Source organism: Candoia aspera, chromosome 3 (assembly GCF_035149785.1).
Source record: "Candoia aspera isolate rCanAsp1 chromosome 3, rCanAsp1.hap2, whole genome shotgun sequence".
Taxonomy (NCBI): domain Eukaryota; kingdom Metazoa; phylum Chordata; class Lepidosauria; order Squamata; family Boidae; genus Candoia; species Candoia aspera.
In genome coordinates, this window is record NC_086155.1 from 205,942,468 (window position 1) to 205,962,575 (window position 20,108).

Below are 20,108 nucleotides of genomic sequence, written 5' to 3' on the forward strand. Positions count from 1 at the left end.
CACGACCATAATAATGTCTACGAATCTCAGCTCTTTTCAGTCCCGAAACTTCAAAACACACTTTGCTGATCCTCCAAAAGATTATGAGCTGCTCAGAGCTGTTAGACCCTGAGGATACAGAGGATGCCTTCACACATCACATGCAACTTTGTTACTGAATTAATCAATTTTCACAGTTTCAGACATATATTTAATAATAACATAGTGCTTCTCCAAAGCCATTAAGTTTTCCTAGAGTTGTTTACAGCTAAGAAACCCCCTCCCCTCCCCCAAAAGCACAACTTAACCAAGGTTAAAAAGTAATCCCACTGACCAAACTGTGTGAACATAGTTGGTAGGTCTTTAATTAGTCTGGCTCAGCATTACAGGTGGACACAGATAGATAATGGTGACATTTTAATAAAGAGCTAATGACCAGGCAACGTCAGCATTGCAAGTTCAACCAGACTAAGAGGCCAATGCCATATAGGTCAGGATTACTTTTATTGTAACAGCTATAGTAAAACAGTCTCCCTGTGACACTCCATGGAGGCAAATATTGGGCAATGAAAAAGTAGGATAGAAAGAGTATTGATGTCTTTGAATGTTGGTATTGGAGAAGACTCCTGAGAAGACCATGGACAGGCAAGAAAACAAACAAATGGATCATCGAACAAATCAACCCAGGTTCTCACTCATGGCACAAATGACCAGGCTCAACTTGTCCTACTTCAGACACATTAGGTGAAGACCCAGCTCTCTGGAGAAGGCTCTAATGCTGGGAAAGGTAGAAGGAAAAAGAAGAAGAGGACAGCCAGCAGCAAGGTGGATGGACTCAGTTACAGTGGCAATGAGTGCACCATTGGGAGACTTGAAAGGACAGGTTAGGAAAAAGCATCATGGGGAAAAACTATCTATGTAGCTTCTAGGAGTCAAAAACAACTTGATGGCACATAACCAGTCAATGAATCAATCGTAACAGAATCTTACAAGTCTCAATGTTCTCCCCCCTCCCCTTTATCTTCATGTGAACTAGGGAGGGGCTTGTCTGAGGTGTTTTCTCAAGTTAGTTTCTTGGTCCAGGCTCAAGCCCCACTTATTTGACTGTTGTCTTGGTAGCGGCTCTTCCTCCTGTCCTTCAAGGCCATTCCCTCTGCCCTCTACAGGCTGACCCTTGGAAATACTAACCGTGTTGGAGATTATAGACATCTGTTACAAGCCCAGATGATGTCACATGTCTCAAAGTGTCATTCACACACACACACACACACAGCCTTTGCCTCCATGGGGATGCCCATGCTGGAGACTCCAAGGAAAGAGATCCAAGGAGCCAGTTCTTCTTGGATGTGCTTTGCCAGAGGAGGAAACTTTACCCAGTGTTCTCCAAAGGGATCTTGGATATCCAGATAGTGTGGTATGCATCTCACTTCTATCACCCAGTAAGAAACAACAGGAGTTCTTGCTCCCATCACTGATGGAGCCAACGTCTAAAAATTAGGTCAAAGGGAAGACAAGCTACAGGCAATAATTCGTTTGCTTAAGCAACATAATTATTTCCTTCAGTAATTGCCTTGCATCCACCTTCTGATGCCCACTGTGTAGAATTTCCATAGCTCTAGATCCTGGGAGTACTTGACTTGCTAAAAAATCCTTCCAGAGTATCTGTTGGGATCAAAGCATGAAACAGGAGGAAAATCTAATCAAAGAGTTGAAAGGAACCTAGGAACTGCTGTTATACCAAAACCAGCCCTAAGGAATCCAATCATTTCCACTGGATTTGACTTTTGAGTGTTACAAACATTTCAACCACATGGATATAGAAAATTGTTGGTGGAATTTTGCGCAGATCTACCATAACTTTCACTCTGTATGGTTTGCAAATTTATGGACACTATTATGGATGGGTGAATCAGTTTATTTCCAATCAAGATCATGTTTCCTTTTGTTCACCCATAAATTGGATCCATTTGCTTCTTTATTTTTAAAAATCATTTGGTGAAACTTACAATTAAGCAATTATTTAAATATAATTTTGAAATACACTTTTTCTCCAAGGAATGCTTTTTAAACATACAGATAATTTGAGCAAGAATTACATTAGGACATTCAGAAACAGTCAAAATCAGTGGCTCAAATCCAATCTGCCCACGGCTGACAGGTGTTGATTAAATCACTTCACAGCAGTTTCATAAAGGTTAAATCTCTTTGAGGACAGCCAGGAAGGTGGCCTTGAGAATATTCAGAAGCTGTAACAGAAACAAAGACTGAAACATTCCTTAAGTCCTTGGAATTGAGGCCTCCCTGACTCAATGGGGTGTAACAGGGAGGGAAGGTAAAACACAAGCAGACTTGCAAGGGTCTGTTACTAGAGCCTATCTCAATAAAGTAGAGTTCTAGTCTTTCTGTGGAGTTGGATTCTTGATCTGGTCTACCTTATAGGACTGACATGCTTAAGCATCCCTAATTCTCCCAAGGGATGCCTAAAGGCTGATCAGTATTACTCCTAGTGTCTAATGTAATGTTTAAAGACTGAGCTGTCTTCTATATGTATGACAATACATTTTTTTGTCCAGGTTAGAAGTAGAATGACCATTACTGTCAATTTGCAATTCAAGTCTCAAATGCTTGGCTAATTTACTACTTGGAGAATGAGGGAGGTAGATCAAACTTCTTCAGGATCTTCTCCAACCTTCTTCTTCTTCTTCTTCTTCCAAGCTGTTCCAGGGAAGGAGATGACATACAGAAAGAAGGGACCTTGCAAGGAAACAGCATGCACTTATCAAACACAAGGTACAGCTGGCTCTTCCTTGCTCACTGAGCTGAAGGATCAATGGTGCATTTTCTGCTTTACAAACTAAGAATAACAGCTGGCTCAGCCATCTTTCAGGCAAATCATTTCTAGGGAAGGGAAAATACCATGGGAGTCCTGTGTCATCTTGGATTTATAGACAATTGGTTCAATTTCAATTTTGTGTTCTTTGGCATGGATGGAAGAGGCCAATTCCAGAATGGGTCATGGGTAAAGCTATAGGGCACTGACCCTATGTTGGCTATCAGTAGCAACAAGCAAAAACTACCACCAGGAGATAACTAGCAGAGAGTAACAGTGGCCATACAGTTCAGGATTCAGAGGAGCCAGGAATCTTGGAAGGAGATGCTTCTATAACGTTCTCTGTTAGCGTCTTGCAGCAACTGCCCCAATGATCTTCCTAGCATTGACTTTTTTCTGTAAGCAAAAGGAGAGAAATATCCTAATATTGGAGATTCTTCTCATCAGGAGTAGGCTTAAATTTATTTAATTCTCAAGAGGGGAAGGTAATGTGAGAAGCAGCTAAAAGCTCCAGGTGTTATTGACTCTAACAAACTTTTAGTTAGATGAAGCAAGATGATACAGTTGCAATACATACTACTTTCTAGACCTGTGGTTGCCCTCTTCACACTGCTTCTTCCTCACCAACAGTCACTCTCTGACTCTACCTAATGCCCTTAATTCTTCTGATCCCTATGAAACAGTTAGAAGAGCCTACCTGTGGAAATCTGGTGGGTTTATTTCTTGATGGAAACTGAGATGATTATGATGAAGATCAGAAGAACGACCAGGCCAGCGGAGATGACACAACATTTCACTCTCCTAGCTCGCTGCTGAGGAGGATAAAGACAAGAATGAAGAGCAACTAATCATGATGTGACACAGAAAAATATTATGGGTTATATTACATGAACACTAGGAATTCTTGAGATGTTCTGAGAAGTGGAGAAAACTGGGGTGGTGAACCACTTGATTGGTGGACAAGGGAGACATTTCCCCACTAAAAATTAACACAGACACATATAAAGAGGAAGTGTGATTCTGCTATGCATCAGTCCTTGGTTTCACCTCTGAATGTGTGAGATCAGTTGTAGCTCTGCCTTTTCTACAACCTCTGTGGTGCATTTGAGTCCAGCATTGTGTGATTTACGTTAATAAATGCTATTGACAGTTTTCATCTAATTCTGTCTCAGGGCTCAGTCTGTGATGGTTTAAGGGTGGGGGGTGGTGATGGACACATTTCCAAAATTGCTTCTCTTTATGGATTGTTGCCAGCTCCCCATCTAGACTGAACTGAACCAAACATTGCAGTGGTCACTGTTGTCTTTAATTGCATCTATGATCCAGTAGTACCCTATCATTTTTGAGCCAAGTCAGTGGTCCTAAAAGAGAAAGATGACCTTTTACATTTTAAAAGATACTCACATGTTTGCCCGTGACCTTTTAAGGGAAAGTTTCCTTAACATGTAACAGCACATTGCTGTTAAATTACTGCTTTAGCACTTCTGTTCGCAAAGGTCAATAATATTAACTTAAAAAAAACCATTTAAGTGGGAAATATTGATTTAAATAAGCAACCAGGTTCTTTAAAATGACATTCAGGGAGGTCAATCTCTTCTGGATCTAGAAAAGAGTTGGATGGCTGCATGCCAATCTGCGTTAACCGCTGTTTGCCATACCTGTAGCAAAGTCCTTCCGGTCGGTGGAGATGGGCGGTGACAAATTTGATTGATAAATAAACAAACAAACAAACAAACAAATAAATAAATAAATAAATTCAATAGCCTACAACTCCATTAAGTGACTCCACTGAATTATTTAATTTAGGTTTATGCCCCCCCCCCTCTGAATCTCATAAGTGATTCTTGTATTTGGGAATCATGTAGTCAGGTAGGAAAATGGCATTTGGTAGCCAGTCAGATTTGGTATGGGAATACATCACTAAGGTCAAATGAAGAAAACTGCACTTCGTAGGGATAAAATCTCTAAAATTCTCTGCAGTGGCGCCCGCCCTGTGGAACATTCTACCCCCCCCCCCAAGGTGAGGCAGGCCCCTTCGCTCCCGACCTTCCGGAGGGGCTTGAAGACCTGGTTCTGCCGCCTCGCCTGGGATGGGAAGGCCAACAGCTCTTCCTGGGGGTGGCTGGTGATGTAGAGTTCTCCCGACGGAATGGAAATCTCCTACTTGGATTCTATAGTTATATTTTTAGTATTTTAGTATTGTAGCTGTTGACCTGGTGATTTTATGATGTGAGGTTTTAAGGTGAATTTTATTGTAAACCGCTCAGAGTCCCCCTTTTAGGGGGAGATGGGTGGTGATAGAAATGTGAATAATAAATAAATAAATAAAAATAAAATAAAATAAAATGGGAGGAGGAAGTGAAATAGCTTAAAAACTAAATGGAGGGAGAAAACTACATTTCCTTTCAACAGCTAAAGGAACAATGCCTATTAATCAAGGTTTTAGATTTTGACCCTGTATTTCATAGGTAATGGATTGGTTTGCTGACAATATCACTAAAAGGGAAATCAGAATTACTGTCATTAACTCATTTATCTTCCAAGTGAGATCTCCATTACACACACACACACACACACACACACAAACACACACACGCACAGGCCCAGAAACAGAGGCGTCCATCAAACAAGAAGGCATTTGATTCAAGCACCATCTGCTGGGAAAGGTGGAAGAAGAGAGAAGAGGACAACCAGCAACAAGGTGGATGGACTCAGTTACAGTGGTGATGGGTAAACCATTGGGAGACCTGAAAGGTCAGGTTAGGGACAGATCATAATGGAGAAAATCTATCTATGTGGTTGCTTGGAGTCAAAAATGACTCGATGGCACATAATCAATCAATCAACCATCTTTCGTACATATGTTGACATTGCATGCATGTACAGAGGGATGGGATTTCAACTGTGATGCCATGTCTTCCACCTTGCCTGTTTTAACACCCCATCCCCTGCCGCAACAGATGTCACTGCACAGGCACCAAATGTAAGCAATGGCACATGCTAAGCACAGGATGCCAGACAAGAATTTAGGAAATGTACCATGTGTTTTCCTCTCCTCCTTAGCTCTTTGACGCAAGTTAGGTAATAAAAGTGTGATTTAACTGCCTAGAAAGGGTGGACCTCTGGATTCCCAGAACCACCTAGATGAGAACTTTGACAGGAAAGGAGTAACCCACAGCGATGCAGATTTACAGGAATGCCCTTATTGCAAGTAGGAAAACATGAATTTATTAAAACAAGGGTTCATCCTTTTTGTTGATATTATACAATTCTGTTAGAAGTAAAAGCAGATTGATATAAAAAAATTAATATTAAAAAGCATAAAGGATATCTGAACAATATTTTCCTCTCTCTTTCTCTCCTTTTCCTCCTCTTTTCCTTCCTGGTAGATACCTTTGGGACTCATCCTCCATATGAGTGGAATAATGCGAGGAAGGAAGCTTAGAGCAGACAAGAACTAAGATGCAGCTGGAGTTTGTAACTTATGCTCTATGGAGATAAATGTACCCACTAGAACAAATACCCAGAGATCCACGCATAAAGGCTTTCGTGCAAGTTTAAAAAATAATCAAATACATTGAAATGGGAAGAGGAATTGGTCCCAGCAAACTTACGGTCTGAAAAATGAGACATGGAATGAAACCACTTATGAGATATTCACCCATTGCTAGATCAAAATGCTACATTAACCCAAAGACCGAAACCACCCTGCGCGCATTTAGAATGTAGGAAAACAATGTGATTTTCCAAATTCATTCTAAATTCATCCCATACCTGAGGGAGGCTCCTGATGCAAGCAATGAAGTTTTGAGTCCCTGCATTAGTTGAGGAGAAAATGTTACATCTTTCCTTCAACTCCATAAGACGTACTCAGTTACTTACTCAACGTTGGGGTGGGGGGGAGGACAGACCAAGCGAAAGCAATTACCCTCCAAAAAGTGGATTAAAGCTAAAGAGATTACATTAAAAAATGAATACGAAATGAGGCTGTCAAGAGAGAGGAAGCATTAAGGATGAAAGACAACCAGAAAGAATGCATGTGACCCATATAAGAATTCTCACATGGAAGTCAAATTACAGGTAAGCAAATATTGCAGCGGTGGATTTCTTCCACTAATCTTCTGAATGGGAACCCAGGCCTGGTTTTGTGGCCAGGCACAGAATTGTGACAGCCAGACGATCACGTCTGAGGGAAAGAACGCAGGAGTCGCAGCTCCACCAATTAAAAGAAAACAAAGAAGCAGCAAATACCTCTGCTTCAGATTCAAAACGGAGTTAGTGTATGATCTTGAGCCATTTTTTAAAATATATTTTTAATCTTGCACCTGACGGGAATTTGTCTTTCTGTCAAAATAGCTGCTTGATTCAGTCCTTAAGATCAGGAGCCCTGCGAGGTGGCGAACGCTCCTAAGAGTGTTCGAATGAAATCATTTGCTGCAAGAAGCATGATTTCCTGTTACAGATCAGAATCCATATCCTGATATTCTGATCTATAAGAGTATCCTGTTATGGATCAGTATCCTGAAAGCATCTGGCTGGTGAATAAATTCATTTGTTTGCTTTATGGCATTTTCATTTGCTTGCTTTAGAGCATTTAAGATCCACAATAAAATTCAACTGACTTCGGGAATGGCACAAACAAAGCAGACCCCTTACTAGTCTCCCCCACCCCCACATTAAGGGCTTAAACCATAAACTAGATGGTCACCACAACTTCTCAGTACGGACCAAAGGCCTACGAAGAAAAAGTGGTTTTGAGTAACTTCCCAAACCGTGGAAAGATAGGGATCTCTGGGACAGTGCATTCCACAGGGTGGGGGCTACTGTGGAAAAGACCTCTCTTCTGGCCCTCTCACTTCTCACGATTGATTGATTATATGCCATCAAGTCACTGTCAACTCCTAGCAACCACACAGATAGATCTTCTCCATGCCACTTCTCATGGCGATGGGACAACGGCCATCCACCACAGCATACAATGCTGTTTCTGTCCCATGACCAGCTCGGAACCCTGACTGAAAGGAATCTGATAATCTGCTTCTCTGGAATCTTTTGAAGCTGATCCCCCTCCACCAGGTCTTCCAAATTTCAGGGGAATGTTTTTCCCTGGGCAGGTACTATGATCATGAACCATACCAGTGCTTGGTATTCCCTTGTAGTTTTATACCATCACTGCTCCTGAAGTGTGTCTATTCATTTAGTGCCTTGCAGCTTCTTGGCATCCTAGGAACTGCCTGGTTGGGAAGTGCCCCTGTAGGAGCAAATCACTCCTGTGCTCTGGTGGCCTCTGCATTCCAGAGGTCAACAAGGCATGAGACCAAACACTCACCCACTCACTGGGGAAATCCCCAATTACCTTCTGGAAGCCCTCTGGGTCTACCAGGCACTTTCAGGAGACTATCTTAATGGATCCTCTCCCTTCAAAGTGGTCTAGAGGGCCCACCTTCTCACACATGACCTTGGCATAGACAGATGTCAATGTCTAATATATTCAGATCACATCTGATCTGCCACTAAATTTATACAAATCTAGTGGTTGTGTGCCCACACATATTGGAGCTGCCAGTACTTGAGAGAAGCCCATGGTTGCCCCAGAGGCCATGAAATCATAAGCTGAAGTCTTCTAAAACCAGAAGCCTCAAGGATGCCAACATCAGCTTCAGATGATGCCCAGAAGCTTGTGAAGGGCTACCATTGGGCAGCAGGGCAGTTGGTACACCAGCAGCTTCCCTAGTTTGTCCCTCCAGCCCAACTTCATAAGCAGATACTTGCAACCAGCTCCCTCTGGGTCAGTGCTACCAATCTCTACAATGGCCGTACAGCTGATAGCACAAACCGTCTTGTTCTTAGGCTTGGCATCATGGCTGATGCTGAATTTGATATCTAGTGCAGTAAATCTCCAATGGAGCTGTGGCTTTACTGCTGTACAACCAGCTCTCAGTACTGCATGCCAAGTCTGCATTTATCCACCACTATCCCATGGATGGGAGCTGTCTTACTCTGCCTTCTGAAATTTACCAATGATTGCCTAAGTCCAAGGCTCCTGATATTTTGGTCATCCAGGGACCACTGGATTAGAAGAAAACCTGCATCATTCTCCTCTAAGAATTCACCATACCTTCTACTCTACATGGCTTCCTCACCATTATTATGCCCAGCAATCTGGCTCAGCCCTCCCTGTTCCCATCTGGCATCTACCAACCTTGCATTTCAGGGGGACTGGCCACCACGTGTAGGGTTCTTCTGCAGGCCTGTCCTAAACTCTGTTACGGAAATTTTCTATTTCTATGTGTTTTACTCTCTCGCATGTTCTTACGTTTTATTCTGTCTATTGTACTGTAGCTTCAAGACGAAAAGCTTCTTCTCATTTTCCATTGTTTTGCTCCTGGCTGTCTAGGTTTTCTTCAGCAAAGGATCGTTACCTTGTCGTGGTGCTAGACCCTGAGGATACAGAGGACCCACCCCAGTATTCTTGCTGTGAAAACTAAATGGATCGGTGCAACCAGAGATATGTCGGTATACCATCGGAAGATGAGACCCCCAGGTCGGAAGGTGGTCAAAATGCTACTGGGGAGGAACAGAGGATGAGCTCAACTAGCCCCAGACGTGATGACGCAGCTAGCTCAAAGCCGAAAGGACGGCTAGCGGCCGACGGTGCTGGTGGTGAACGGCGAATCCGATGTTCTAAGGATCAACACACCATTGGAACCTGGAATGTAAGATCTACGAGCCAGGGCAAATTGGATGTGGTTATTGGTGAGATGTCAAGATTAAAGATAGACATTTTGGGTGTCAGTGAACTGAAATGGACTGAATGGGCCACTTCACATCAAATGACCCTTTTGCCCTGTCTGCAAGTACCGCAGATTTCCTAAGGTAAAGGTAAAGGTTTCCCTTGACATTAAGTTCAGTTGTGTCCGACTGTAGGGGGCGGTGCTCATCTCCATTTCAAAGCCGAAGAGCCGGTGTTTGTCCATAGACACTTCCCTGGTCATGTGGCCGGCATGACTAAACAGAATGCCGTTATTAATCTACTCACATTGGCAAGTTTTCGAACTGCTAGGTTGGCAGGAGCAGGGACTAGCAACGGGAGCTCACCCCGTCACACGGATTTGAACCGCTGACCTTCCGATCGGCAAGCTCAGCAGCTCAGCGGTTTAACCCGCAGTGCTACCACATCCCTATAGATTTCCTAAAGAGCCCCCTAAACTTTCCTCTCCCACAATAAGCTTTACAATTACCTGTATGAGTTGTATATTAGACAACTATCTCTCTACCCTTCTACCTACCCATCATATTTATCTACCTATCATGATTATACAGCAGATAGAATGAATCATATTCTTATTATTCACTCAGTATTTTCATGGAATGCCTCAAGCACCTGCTTTTTAAACATCTCAGTAATATTACCATAAGCTAAAAAAAACCTCTTAAGTAAATATTTCATAAATACAATCTCAGGATCCATAATAATCTCTGCTTTTTATTTAAGTACTTGGTGAGATAATTTCTGAGGATGCATAACAGCTCCATTCCCTCCTTTCCTTGGCTCTCAAAAAGACATTTTGTTCTGTGTAAACACCCATGCAAGTCCAATACTTGGACTAAAGCAATTTGAACTTCCATACAAATGCACCACTTAACCTACATTTGACCTGTTCCAGAGCATTTGGAAAACAAAAATGAATGTATAACCAACAAATGTAGACAGCCATTCATACCTCATTCCTTAATCTGGCCTTAATTTTTTAAATGAAGAGGCAATATTTATTTCAAACACCCCCTCAAATTCATTATTAAAGGAATTTACATCTTTAGCTATTGGCCCTCCCCACCCCATCCCCTTGTCCTCTCAGTTCATCTGGGTTGACTTCTGTCCAGCTGAGCAGAATAATGAAAGCACCTTGCAAAGCTGGACCCATGATGCTAAACAACCTCTAATTAAACAAAATAGCTAGGATCCCTTCAGCAAAGGATCGTTACCTTGTCGTGGTGCTGGAGTTTGAGCACCTCAATGATGCCATGAGCTAAACCATGAAGGGCCACCCAAGACGGGAAGGTCATGACAGAGAGGCCAGACTAAATGTGATCCCTGGGGAAGGTAATGGCAACCCACCCCAGTATTCTTGCCGTGAAAACTAAATATATCAGTACAACCAGAGACATGTCGCTATACCATCGGAAGATGGTCAAAATGCTACTGGGAAGGAACAGAGGATGAGTTGAACTAGCCCCAGATGTGATGACGCAGCTAGCTCAAAGCCGAAAGGACGGCTAGCGGCCGACGGTGCTACTGGTGAACGGCGAATCCGATGTTCTAAGGATCAACACACCATTGGAACCTGGAATGTAAGATCTATGAGCCAGGGCAAATTGGATGTGGTTATTGGGGAGATGTCAAGATTAAAGATAGACATTTTGGGCATCAGTGAACTGAAATGGACTGGAATGGGCCACTTCACATCAAATGACCACCAGATCTACTACTGTGGACAAGAGGAGCAAAGAAGAAATGGAGTAGCCTTCATAATTAATAGTCAAGTGGCTAAAGCAATGCTTGGATACAATCCAAAAAATGACATAATGATCTCAATTCGAATTCAGGGCAAGCCATCTAACATCACAGTGATCCAAATATACGCCCCAACCACAAATGCTGAAGAAGCTGAGGTAGAGCAGTCCTATGAGGATCTGCAGCGCCTACTGGACAATACACCTAAAAGAGATGTTATTTTCATCATGGGAAACTGGAATGCTAAGGTGGGCAGTTAAATGACACCTGGAATTACAGGTAAGCATGGCCTGGGAGAACAAAATGAAGCAGGACATAGGCTGATAGAATTTTGCCAAGACAACTCACTCTGCATAACAAACACTTTCTTCCAACAACCTAAGAGACGGCTTTATACATGGACTTCCCCAGATGGACAACACCGAAATCAGATTGACTACAACCTTTGCAGCCAAAGGTGGTGCATATCTATACAGTCGGTAAAAACAAGACCTGGAGCTGACTGTAGTTCCGATCACGAACTTCTTCTTGCACAATTTAGGATCAGACTAAAGAGATTAGGGAAGACCCACAGATCAGCTAGATATGAGCTCACTAATATTCCTAAGGAATATGCAGTGGAGGTGAAGAATAGATTTAAGGGACTGGACTTAGTAGATAGGGTCCCGGAAGAACTATGGACAGAAGTCCGCAACATTGTTCAAGAGGCGGCAACAAAATACATCCAAAAGAAAGAGAAAACCAAGAAGGCAAAATGGCTGGCTGCTGAGACACTAGAAGTAGCCCAAGAAAGAAGGAAAGCAAAAGGCAACAGTGATAGGGGGAGATATGCCCAATTAAATGCAAAATTCCAGAGGTTAGCCAGAAGAGATAAGGAATTATTTTTAAACAAGCAATGCGCGGAAGTGGAAGAAGACAATAGAATAGGAAGGACAAGAGACCTCTTCCAGAAAATTAGAAACATTGGAGGTAAATTCCAGGCCAAAATGGGTATGATCAAAAACAAAGATGGCAAGGACCTAACAGAAGAAGAAGAGATCAAGAAAAGGTGGCAAGAATATACGGAAGACCTGTATAGGAAGGATAACAATATCGGGGATAGCTTTGACGGTGTGGTCGGTGAGCTAGAGCCAGACATCCTGAAGAGTGAGGTTGAGTGGGCCTTAAGAAGCATTGCTAATAACAAGGCAGCAGGAGACGACGGCATCCCAGCTGAACTGTTCAAAATCTTGCAAGATGATGCTGTCACGGTAATGCATGCTTGTTGTTTATTCGTTTAGTCGCTTCCGACTCTTCGTGACTTCATGGACCAGCCCACGCTAGAGCTTCCTGTCGGTCGTCAACACCCCCAGCTCCCCCAGGGACGAGTCCGTCACCTCTAGAATATCATCCATCCATCTTGCCCTTGGTCGGCCCCTCTTCCTTTTGCCTTCCACTCTCCCTAGCATCAGCATCTTCTCCAGGGTGTCCTGTCTTCTCATTATGTGGCCAAAGTATTTCAGTTTTGCCTTTAATATCATTCCCTCAAGTGAGCAGTCTGGCTTTATTTCCTGGAGGATGGACTGGTTGGATCTTCTTGCAGTCCAAGGCACTCTCAGAATTTTCCTCCAACACCACAGTTCAAAAGCATCGATCTTCCTTCGCTCAGCCTTCCTTATGGTCCAGCTCTCGCAGCCATATGTTACTACAGGGAACACCATTGCTTTAACTATGCGGGCCTTTGTTGTCAGTGTGATGTCTCTGCTCTTAACTATTTTATCGAGATTTGTCATTGCTCTTCTTCCAAGGATTAAGCGTCTTCTGATTTCCTGACTGCAGTCAGCATGCTATATGCCAGCAAATTTGGAAAACACAAGAATGGCCATCAGATTGGAAAAAATCAACTTATATCCCCATACCAAAAAAGGGGAACACTAAAGAATGTTCAAACTATCGAACAGTGGCACTCATTTCACATGCCAGTAAGGTAATGCTCAAGATTCTGCAAGGTAGACTTCAGCAATTCATGGAGTGAGAATTGCCAGAGGTGCAAGCTGGGTTTAGAAAAGGCAGAGGAACTAGGGACCAAATTGCCAATATCCGCTGGATCATGGAAAAAGCCAGGGAGTTTCAGAAAAACATCTGTTTTATTGATTATTCTAAAGCCTTTGACTGTGTGGACCATAACAAACTGTGGCAAGTTCTTAGCAGTATGAGGATACCAAGTCATCTTGTATGCCTCCTGAAGAATCTGTATAACGACCAAGTAGCAACAGTAAGAACAGACCATGGAACAACGGACTGGTTTAAGATTGGGAAAGGAGTACAGCAGGGCTGTATACTCTCACCCTACCTATTCAACTTGTACGCAGAACACATCATGCGACATGCTGGGCTTGAGGAATCCAAGGCTGGAGTTAAAATTGCTGGAAGAAACATTAACAATCTCAGATATGCAGATGATACCACTTTGATGGCTGAAAGCGAAGAGGAACTGAGGAGCTTATGATGAAGGTGAAAGAAGAAAGTGCAAAAGCTGGCTTGCAGCTAAACCTCAAAAAAACCAAGATTATGGCAACCAGCTTGATTGATAACTGGCAAAAAGAGGGAGAACATGTAGAAGCAGTGAAAGACTTTGTATTTCTAGGTGCGAAGATTATTGCAGATGCTGACTGCAGTCAGGAAATCAGAAGACGCTTAATCCTTGGGAGAAGAGCAATGACAAATCTCGATAAAATAGTTAGGAGCAGAGACATCACACTGACAACAAAGGTCCGCATAGTTAAAGCAATGGTGTTCCCCGTAGCAACATATGGCTGCGAGAGCTGGACCATAAGGAAGGCTGAGCGAAGGAAGATCGATGCTTTTGAACTGTAGTGTTGGAGGAAAATCCTGAGAGTTCCTTGGCCTGCAAGAAGATCAGACCAGTCCATCCTCCAGGAAATAAAGACTGCTCACTTGAGGGAATGATATTAAAGGCAAAACTGAAATACTTTGGCCACATCATGAGAAGACAGGACACCCTGGAGAAGATGCTGATGCTGGGGAGAGTGGAGGGCAAAAGGAAGAGGGGCTGACCAAGGACAAGATGGATAGATGATATTCTAGAGGTGACGGACTCATCCCTGGGGGAGCTGGGGGTGTTGACCGACAGGAAGCTCTGGCATGGGCTGGTCCACGAAGTCACGAAGAGTCAGAAGCGACTAAATGAATAAACAACAAAAGCTAGGATCCACAAGTGGCTTTTGCACACAGTGAAAAGGCTTTTATTTGCCATGATTACAGGCTGATGACCGCACCAAATATTTCTTTGTACGTGAGGGTGTTACTTGCCAGCTAGCCCTTATGCATTTGTTCTCATGCTTCATCTTTTGGCCACCTGTTTCCAAGTGTACTTGTTTTGCATGGCAGAACATCAAGGACTGAAAGTCATCCAAAGTCAGAATGAATGGTTTGGCTTGAGAAGCTGTTGAATCCACTAACACATGATACCAATGCTGTGGATTCCACACAACCAAGGAGGAGGGGGGGGGGAGGAGGAGGTCACAAGAACAGCCCAGGAGTGTCCATAGGGTATGGTTAAAAAAGTGAAGATGGTGATTTCAACGGTGTGATTGAAGCTCTGCCTGTTGGACATAAAAAAGGAGCAGAACTTCAATCACACTGTTATGGCCACCATCTTGCCTTTTCAGACATACCCTGTGGAGATCCCTGCTAGTAGATATTTCTTAGACTGCAACCTATGAGATTCATCAGTTTCACTTTCAAATGAATTTTGTTGCTTATTCATTCAGTCACTTCCGACTCTTCGTGACTTCATGGACCAGCCCACGCCAGAGCTTCCTGTCAGTTGTCAACACCCCCAGCTCCCCCAGGGACGAGTCCGTCACCTCTAGAATATCATCCATCCACCTTGCCCTTGGTCGGCCCCTCTTCCTCTTGCCCTCCACTCTCCCCAGCATCAGCATCTTCTCCAGGGTGTCCTGTCTTCTCATTAGGTGGCCAAAGTATTTCAGTTTTGCCTTGAATATCGCTCCCTCCAGTGAGCAGTCTGGCTTTATTTCCTGGAGGATGGACTGGTTTGATCTTCTTGCAGTCCAAGGCACTCTCAGGATTTTCCTCTAACATTCAAATGAATTAAGTGCATATAATTATTTCTGCTTATAGTACTTTTAGGCTGGTGCACAGATTCCACATCGTAATTGCATATTTCCCTAGTAGGGTGCTTCAAACCTTAAGCATGATAATAGACCTTGGCTTCTATTTCTGAAAAGGTACAGTGTCAGAAACCCACAACGGATTCCACTTCCCAACATCTAATCTTTTTCTTTTATAGCAAACTTCTCTTTTGTGCGTGGACAGCATTCTGAATGTATACTCTGAGCATTGGAAATAGAGGCAAAGACATGTTTATTTATTTATTTTTCGAATTTTATTTTTTATTTTATGTATGAGCAAAGGGTAGAAGGATACATATTTTAAATAAAGAACAATGGGAGATAATTGGGTAATTCTAAATGAATCATCTTAATTTTGTAAATAAAACTTCAATAGGTGGTGAGAAATTTGGATAAGCGCATCCTTGCTTGGTAATGGTGGGAAAGAAGATCCTACAAAGATCCTCAAGGGAAAAAGTAAGGAAAAAGTGATAGGAAGTAGCAGAATGCTAATGCATACCTCAGAATTTCTCAGGGTTTCTAAAGCAGTGTTCCTCAACCTTAGCAACTCTCAGAGGTGTGGACTTCAACTCCCAGAATTCCCCAGCCACTAATTTTCTGGCCCACCATCCATGCTGGCAGGGGAATTCTGGGAGTTGAAGTCCACACCTCTTAGATTTGCCAAGGTTGGGAGAACCCTGTTCTAATGAGTCTTTCTCAATGTTGATTTCATTTCTTCAGAAAGGAACAGTAAGATAAGTGGATGGCTATCTCTCTAGTATAGAGAAAAAGAAAAAAAGAAAAACTAATAACAACTGCAAAGGTGAAGGTGTTGGGACATCCCCAACAAAGCTCTCTTCTGCTGTGAATTAATTAGACAATTCTATTAGCTGGGCTTTCACTTGACACTTGGCAGCTGATGTTAATTGAGCCACAATCAAGATAGTTATTCAGGTTAATTGGATTCCCACTGTCAGCAGCCATCAGCTTCTTGAATCTGCTACTGTCATTTAAGAATAATAAATCATGGATGGCTTTATTGGACAGCACTGTCTGACAGCTGATGGTGTGGAAATGCTGGTGGATCACTGTGGGAAGACTAAGAATGCTGGCATTATTCCTGGTTGAAAAATGCAGAAGATCATGCCCTTATCTCTGAGATTTAAGCATCTCACAACTTGGGCTGACATGATGGAACACGAGGAGTGTTATTCATATGCTTGTGCCAGAGAGAAAGTGAATCCAGATTTCTCAGGAAAACTGCTTTGAGGGAGAAGATGTTGCAACATGCCTGGGTCTCCTGGGTCTGAAAAAGAGCTATAATCTCAACTAAAATCAATGCAATGCAAACAGAATCTGCTTTGAACCCAGGTTACCAGACACCTGCAATGAAACTGAGCCAAGTGGGACCATGGCTTTGTAATGGAATGAAATCCTCAAAGAAAATGTATCTTTCACCATCTTATGGATTCTGCTGATTGCAGAAATGCATGAAGTTAACGAGTAGTCTGTGATAAAATATAGTAGCTTTAAATGACAGCATTTCCATGTTTCTCAACTGTTGCAGCTGAATGGCATCTTCAAAACTGACCTTGACATTTTTTGTAACAAAAATCTGCCAGCAATTATTGTATTATTCTAACACAGCTAGGAATTGTCTTAACTGTCTGCAAGCTCCAATTTTCAATGATGCTTGTTGGTGTGTTATATATCATTTCATTAAAAATTGAGAGCCAGTATGAGGAGGAGGAAGAAAGGGAGACTATGTCAATATTTGATGTAAACAAATATGTACAATATTGGACTGCTCAGCTCAAACTAAGGCCTGGTTTGTGCAACATGCTAAGCCACAGTGTGATATATTTGGTTTTGCTCATTATGTTGCATAGATCTAATAACTTTAGTTTGGAAGCCATCATTTATGGCTTAGCAAACCCAACCACAGTTGCAGTTGATTTAGTAAACCATGGGTAAACAAACTGTAACTTGCTTTCACACAATACACTAACCCTTGATTTATTTAACCACACTTTAAAGAATTCATGCAGATGGCAAACACTTTACAGTTGTCTCCTGATCCTGCTGTACAACTTCAGATTTGTCCAGGAGGAGATGCTCAGAGTTAATTACTTTCAGTCCAGAAGTCACATTTGGTGTAACAAGGAGGAAGGGATCTGAGTCAGTCTGTAGTCAGAAGCTACTAGTCAGTCTGAAGGACCTGAAGAGTCATACACTAAAATATCAGTACACAAGGAGTTGGGAAGCCAGCCCAAGAGCTGAAGCTGTATCTCAGGAATTCAGAAGGGATAGAAAAGGAGAGTTCAGAGGATAAGCTTAATGGTAGAATGGCTGCTTCCAGGAGAGGTCAGATTTGTTTGATGGACACAAACAAATTAGAAAGGAGACAAATTCAGCTGGGTGCAGACTAGAAGGTCAGGAAAGAGGACGATCTATCCTTTTTTTTCCAGCATTCACAAGATTTTTGAGGTTCAAACTGAGACGTTCTTCTCAATCATCACCCAGCTTCAGATCTGGTCAACATCTTCAATTATTTCAGAGAGTGAGATAAGTACTAATTACTGAGCAGCTGTTCAGAGTTCTGACTGGGGATAGACGCTTCTGGCTCAGCAATGTTGGATTTTTTTTATCCTCAATGGGCTGTGGAATCACAGGAACCCCTAACTCTACCTCTGGGCATGGACAGATGGAGACAGCTGGCCAGGGAAGAAGACACTGGGGTCTTTAGAATCCAGGGGGCCCATCAGAATGACAAAAGGAACATTATAACATCCTGACTCAAGCTTCATCACTTATGCACACACATAATATTGTGAGGCATGTACAAAAGGGGTGGAGCTTGCATTTCAAGCTTCATTTCATCCTTTGTCCACCTCTGTTTCTCACTGCCCCCCCCCCCACATATATGACCTTGGAAAAAACAACCATGTTAAGTTCAACCTTGGTCCTTCTACCTTAGCCTTGTCTAGTTAGCACTTATCTATGACTTGATTATTAATTATTAAGTGGTAATAGTTTGGGCCAATTAATATTGTCTGACTGGCAGACACTCTTGTGACTTTCACACTGGAGCATTCCTCAGCTCTGTCTGGAAATGCCAAGGAGTTGCGGGGTGGGGCGGGGTGGGGCGGGGCGGGGGGGAGCCGGGGACAAGTAACATCAAAGTTGTATTGGGTTAGACTGTCCATCAAAGGATAGTACCCAGGGCACCTCCTTCCAGTTTAAATTCTGGAGGGAGTGGGGAACTGAGGAGAGTGCTGGGTGGAAGGATGGGTCTCAAGTAAATTCTGAGCCTCAGAAAAGCCTCCAGCAACAGGTTTAATGTGGCCTCCCCCAAACCAACTGACTTGATGCACAGGACTTCAATTCCTATTATTCCCAGACAACATGGAAGGAGATGGAAATTACAGTCTAACACAGTGTTTCTCAACCTTGGGAACTTCAAGCCGTGTGGCAACTTTCTCAGCCTCATGCTGGCTGGGGAATTCTGGGAACTGAAGTCCACAGGGCTTGAGGTTGCCAAGGCTGAGAATCACTGGTCAAACACATGCAGAGGAAGGCTGTTTTCATGAACTGCAGTTTCTGTGATTATATTTTTTTAACACAGTATCTCCTTGGATCACTCTGGATTTACAAACTACCTGGCATTGCTCCTGTCTGCATCTTAGCTTGATGGGTATCCTAATAATACAGGATGATGGGTTGACATTTTGTCAATGGAAGCTTATCACAGCCATTGGGAGCTGACAGCTGGGGATTTCTCTTAAATGTTTATACACACATGGGCACACACACACTTTATAGCTTGCCATAAAAAAAAAACAGAACAAAGGAGATCTCATAGATTATATTGAATGAGCTGGCAAGCACATCTCACACTCACTGAAAGTCAGACAATTGATATTTAAGCCAACTGAGGCATGGTTAGGGATCACATATGCAGACAGAGGATCCCCAAACATTCCCTGTTTTGCAATATGAAATAAGATTTTATCTTTTAAAAAAAATGAGACAGAACTTGGAAACTGAGGCTGAGAAGAGAGCCTCAGAATTAACTTTCTGAAATTTCCAGAGATGTGGGGGAAAGTCCACGATTAATCAAGACCAAGAAAATCTCTTTCAGGAAAACAGCTGTTTCTGAAAAGACTTGGGGGTGGGTGGGAAGCACAGCTAGAAATACTGTGTAAGATTAGTTTTTAGCTTTGACTCTGTGTACACTTATGTTTAATCTTTTCTCTCTGTTCTTTGTATGAACTCACTAATTGTATTTTAAGCAGCTTGGAAACTGTTTAAAGCAGCATTGCCTGGACATTAGGAGCAAGCTGGAGTCATAGTTTCCTCTAGGTTTTTCTATGGTAGATCCTTTTTAAGTCACTACTGTGATTTGAACCACTCTGTATAGCCCCTTTGATTCGTTCAAGCAAGCCATCCAAATTCCAGCTGTGAAAGGGAAGAGGAAGAACCACATTCAGAGGTAGAAGATGGCTGAACCAAAAAGAGATTACAGGTAGTCCTCGACCTATGACCTATTCTGTCAGCGACTGTTTCAAATTACGACGGTGCTGAACGAATGGTGGTTATGACCGGTCCTCGGAGTTCTGGCCATCTCAGCACCTCTGTGGTCATGTGA

General features: G+C 42.7%; 1 protein-coding gene across 3 annotated transcripts in view; it reads right to left on the bottom strand.

Moving 5' to 3' along the window:
• Positions 1-1,029: 1,029 nt before the first annotated feature.
• Positions 1,030-20,108, bottom strand: part of TSNARE1 (t-SNARE domain containing 1) — a 209,151-nt gene continuing 190,072 nt past the window's right edge. Inside the window, exons 10-11 of one of the 3 annotated variants that reach the window (XM_063300282.1) lie at positions 3,507-3,621; positions 1,030-1,466 (exon numbers count right to left, since the gene is read on the bottom strand). In XM_063300282.1, coding sequence (XP_063156352.1) covers positions 3,526-3,621 — 96 coding nt within the window. In that variant the 3' untranslated portion in view covers positions 1,030-1,466; positions 3,507-3,525. Of the gene's footprint in view, positions 1,467-2,382; positions 2,734-2,762; positions 3,206-3,506; positions 3,622-20,108 lie in introns of those variants that run through there. The other 2 variants (XM_063300281.1, XM_063300283.1) reach the window with 2 other exon arrangements.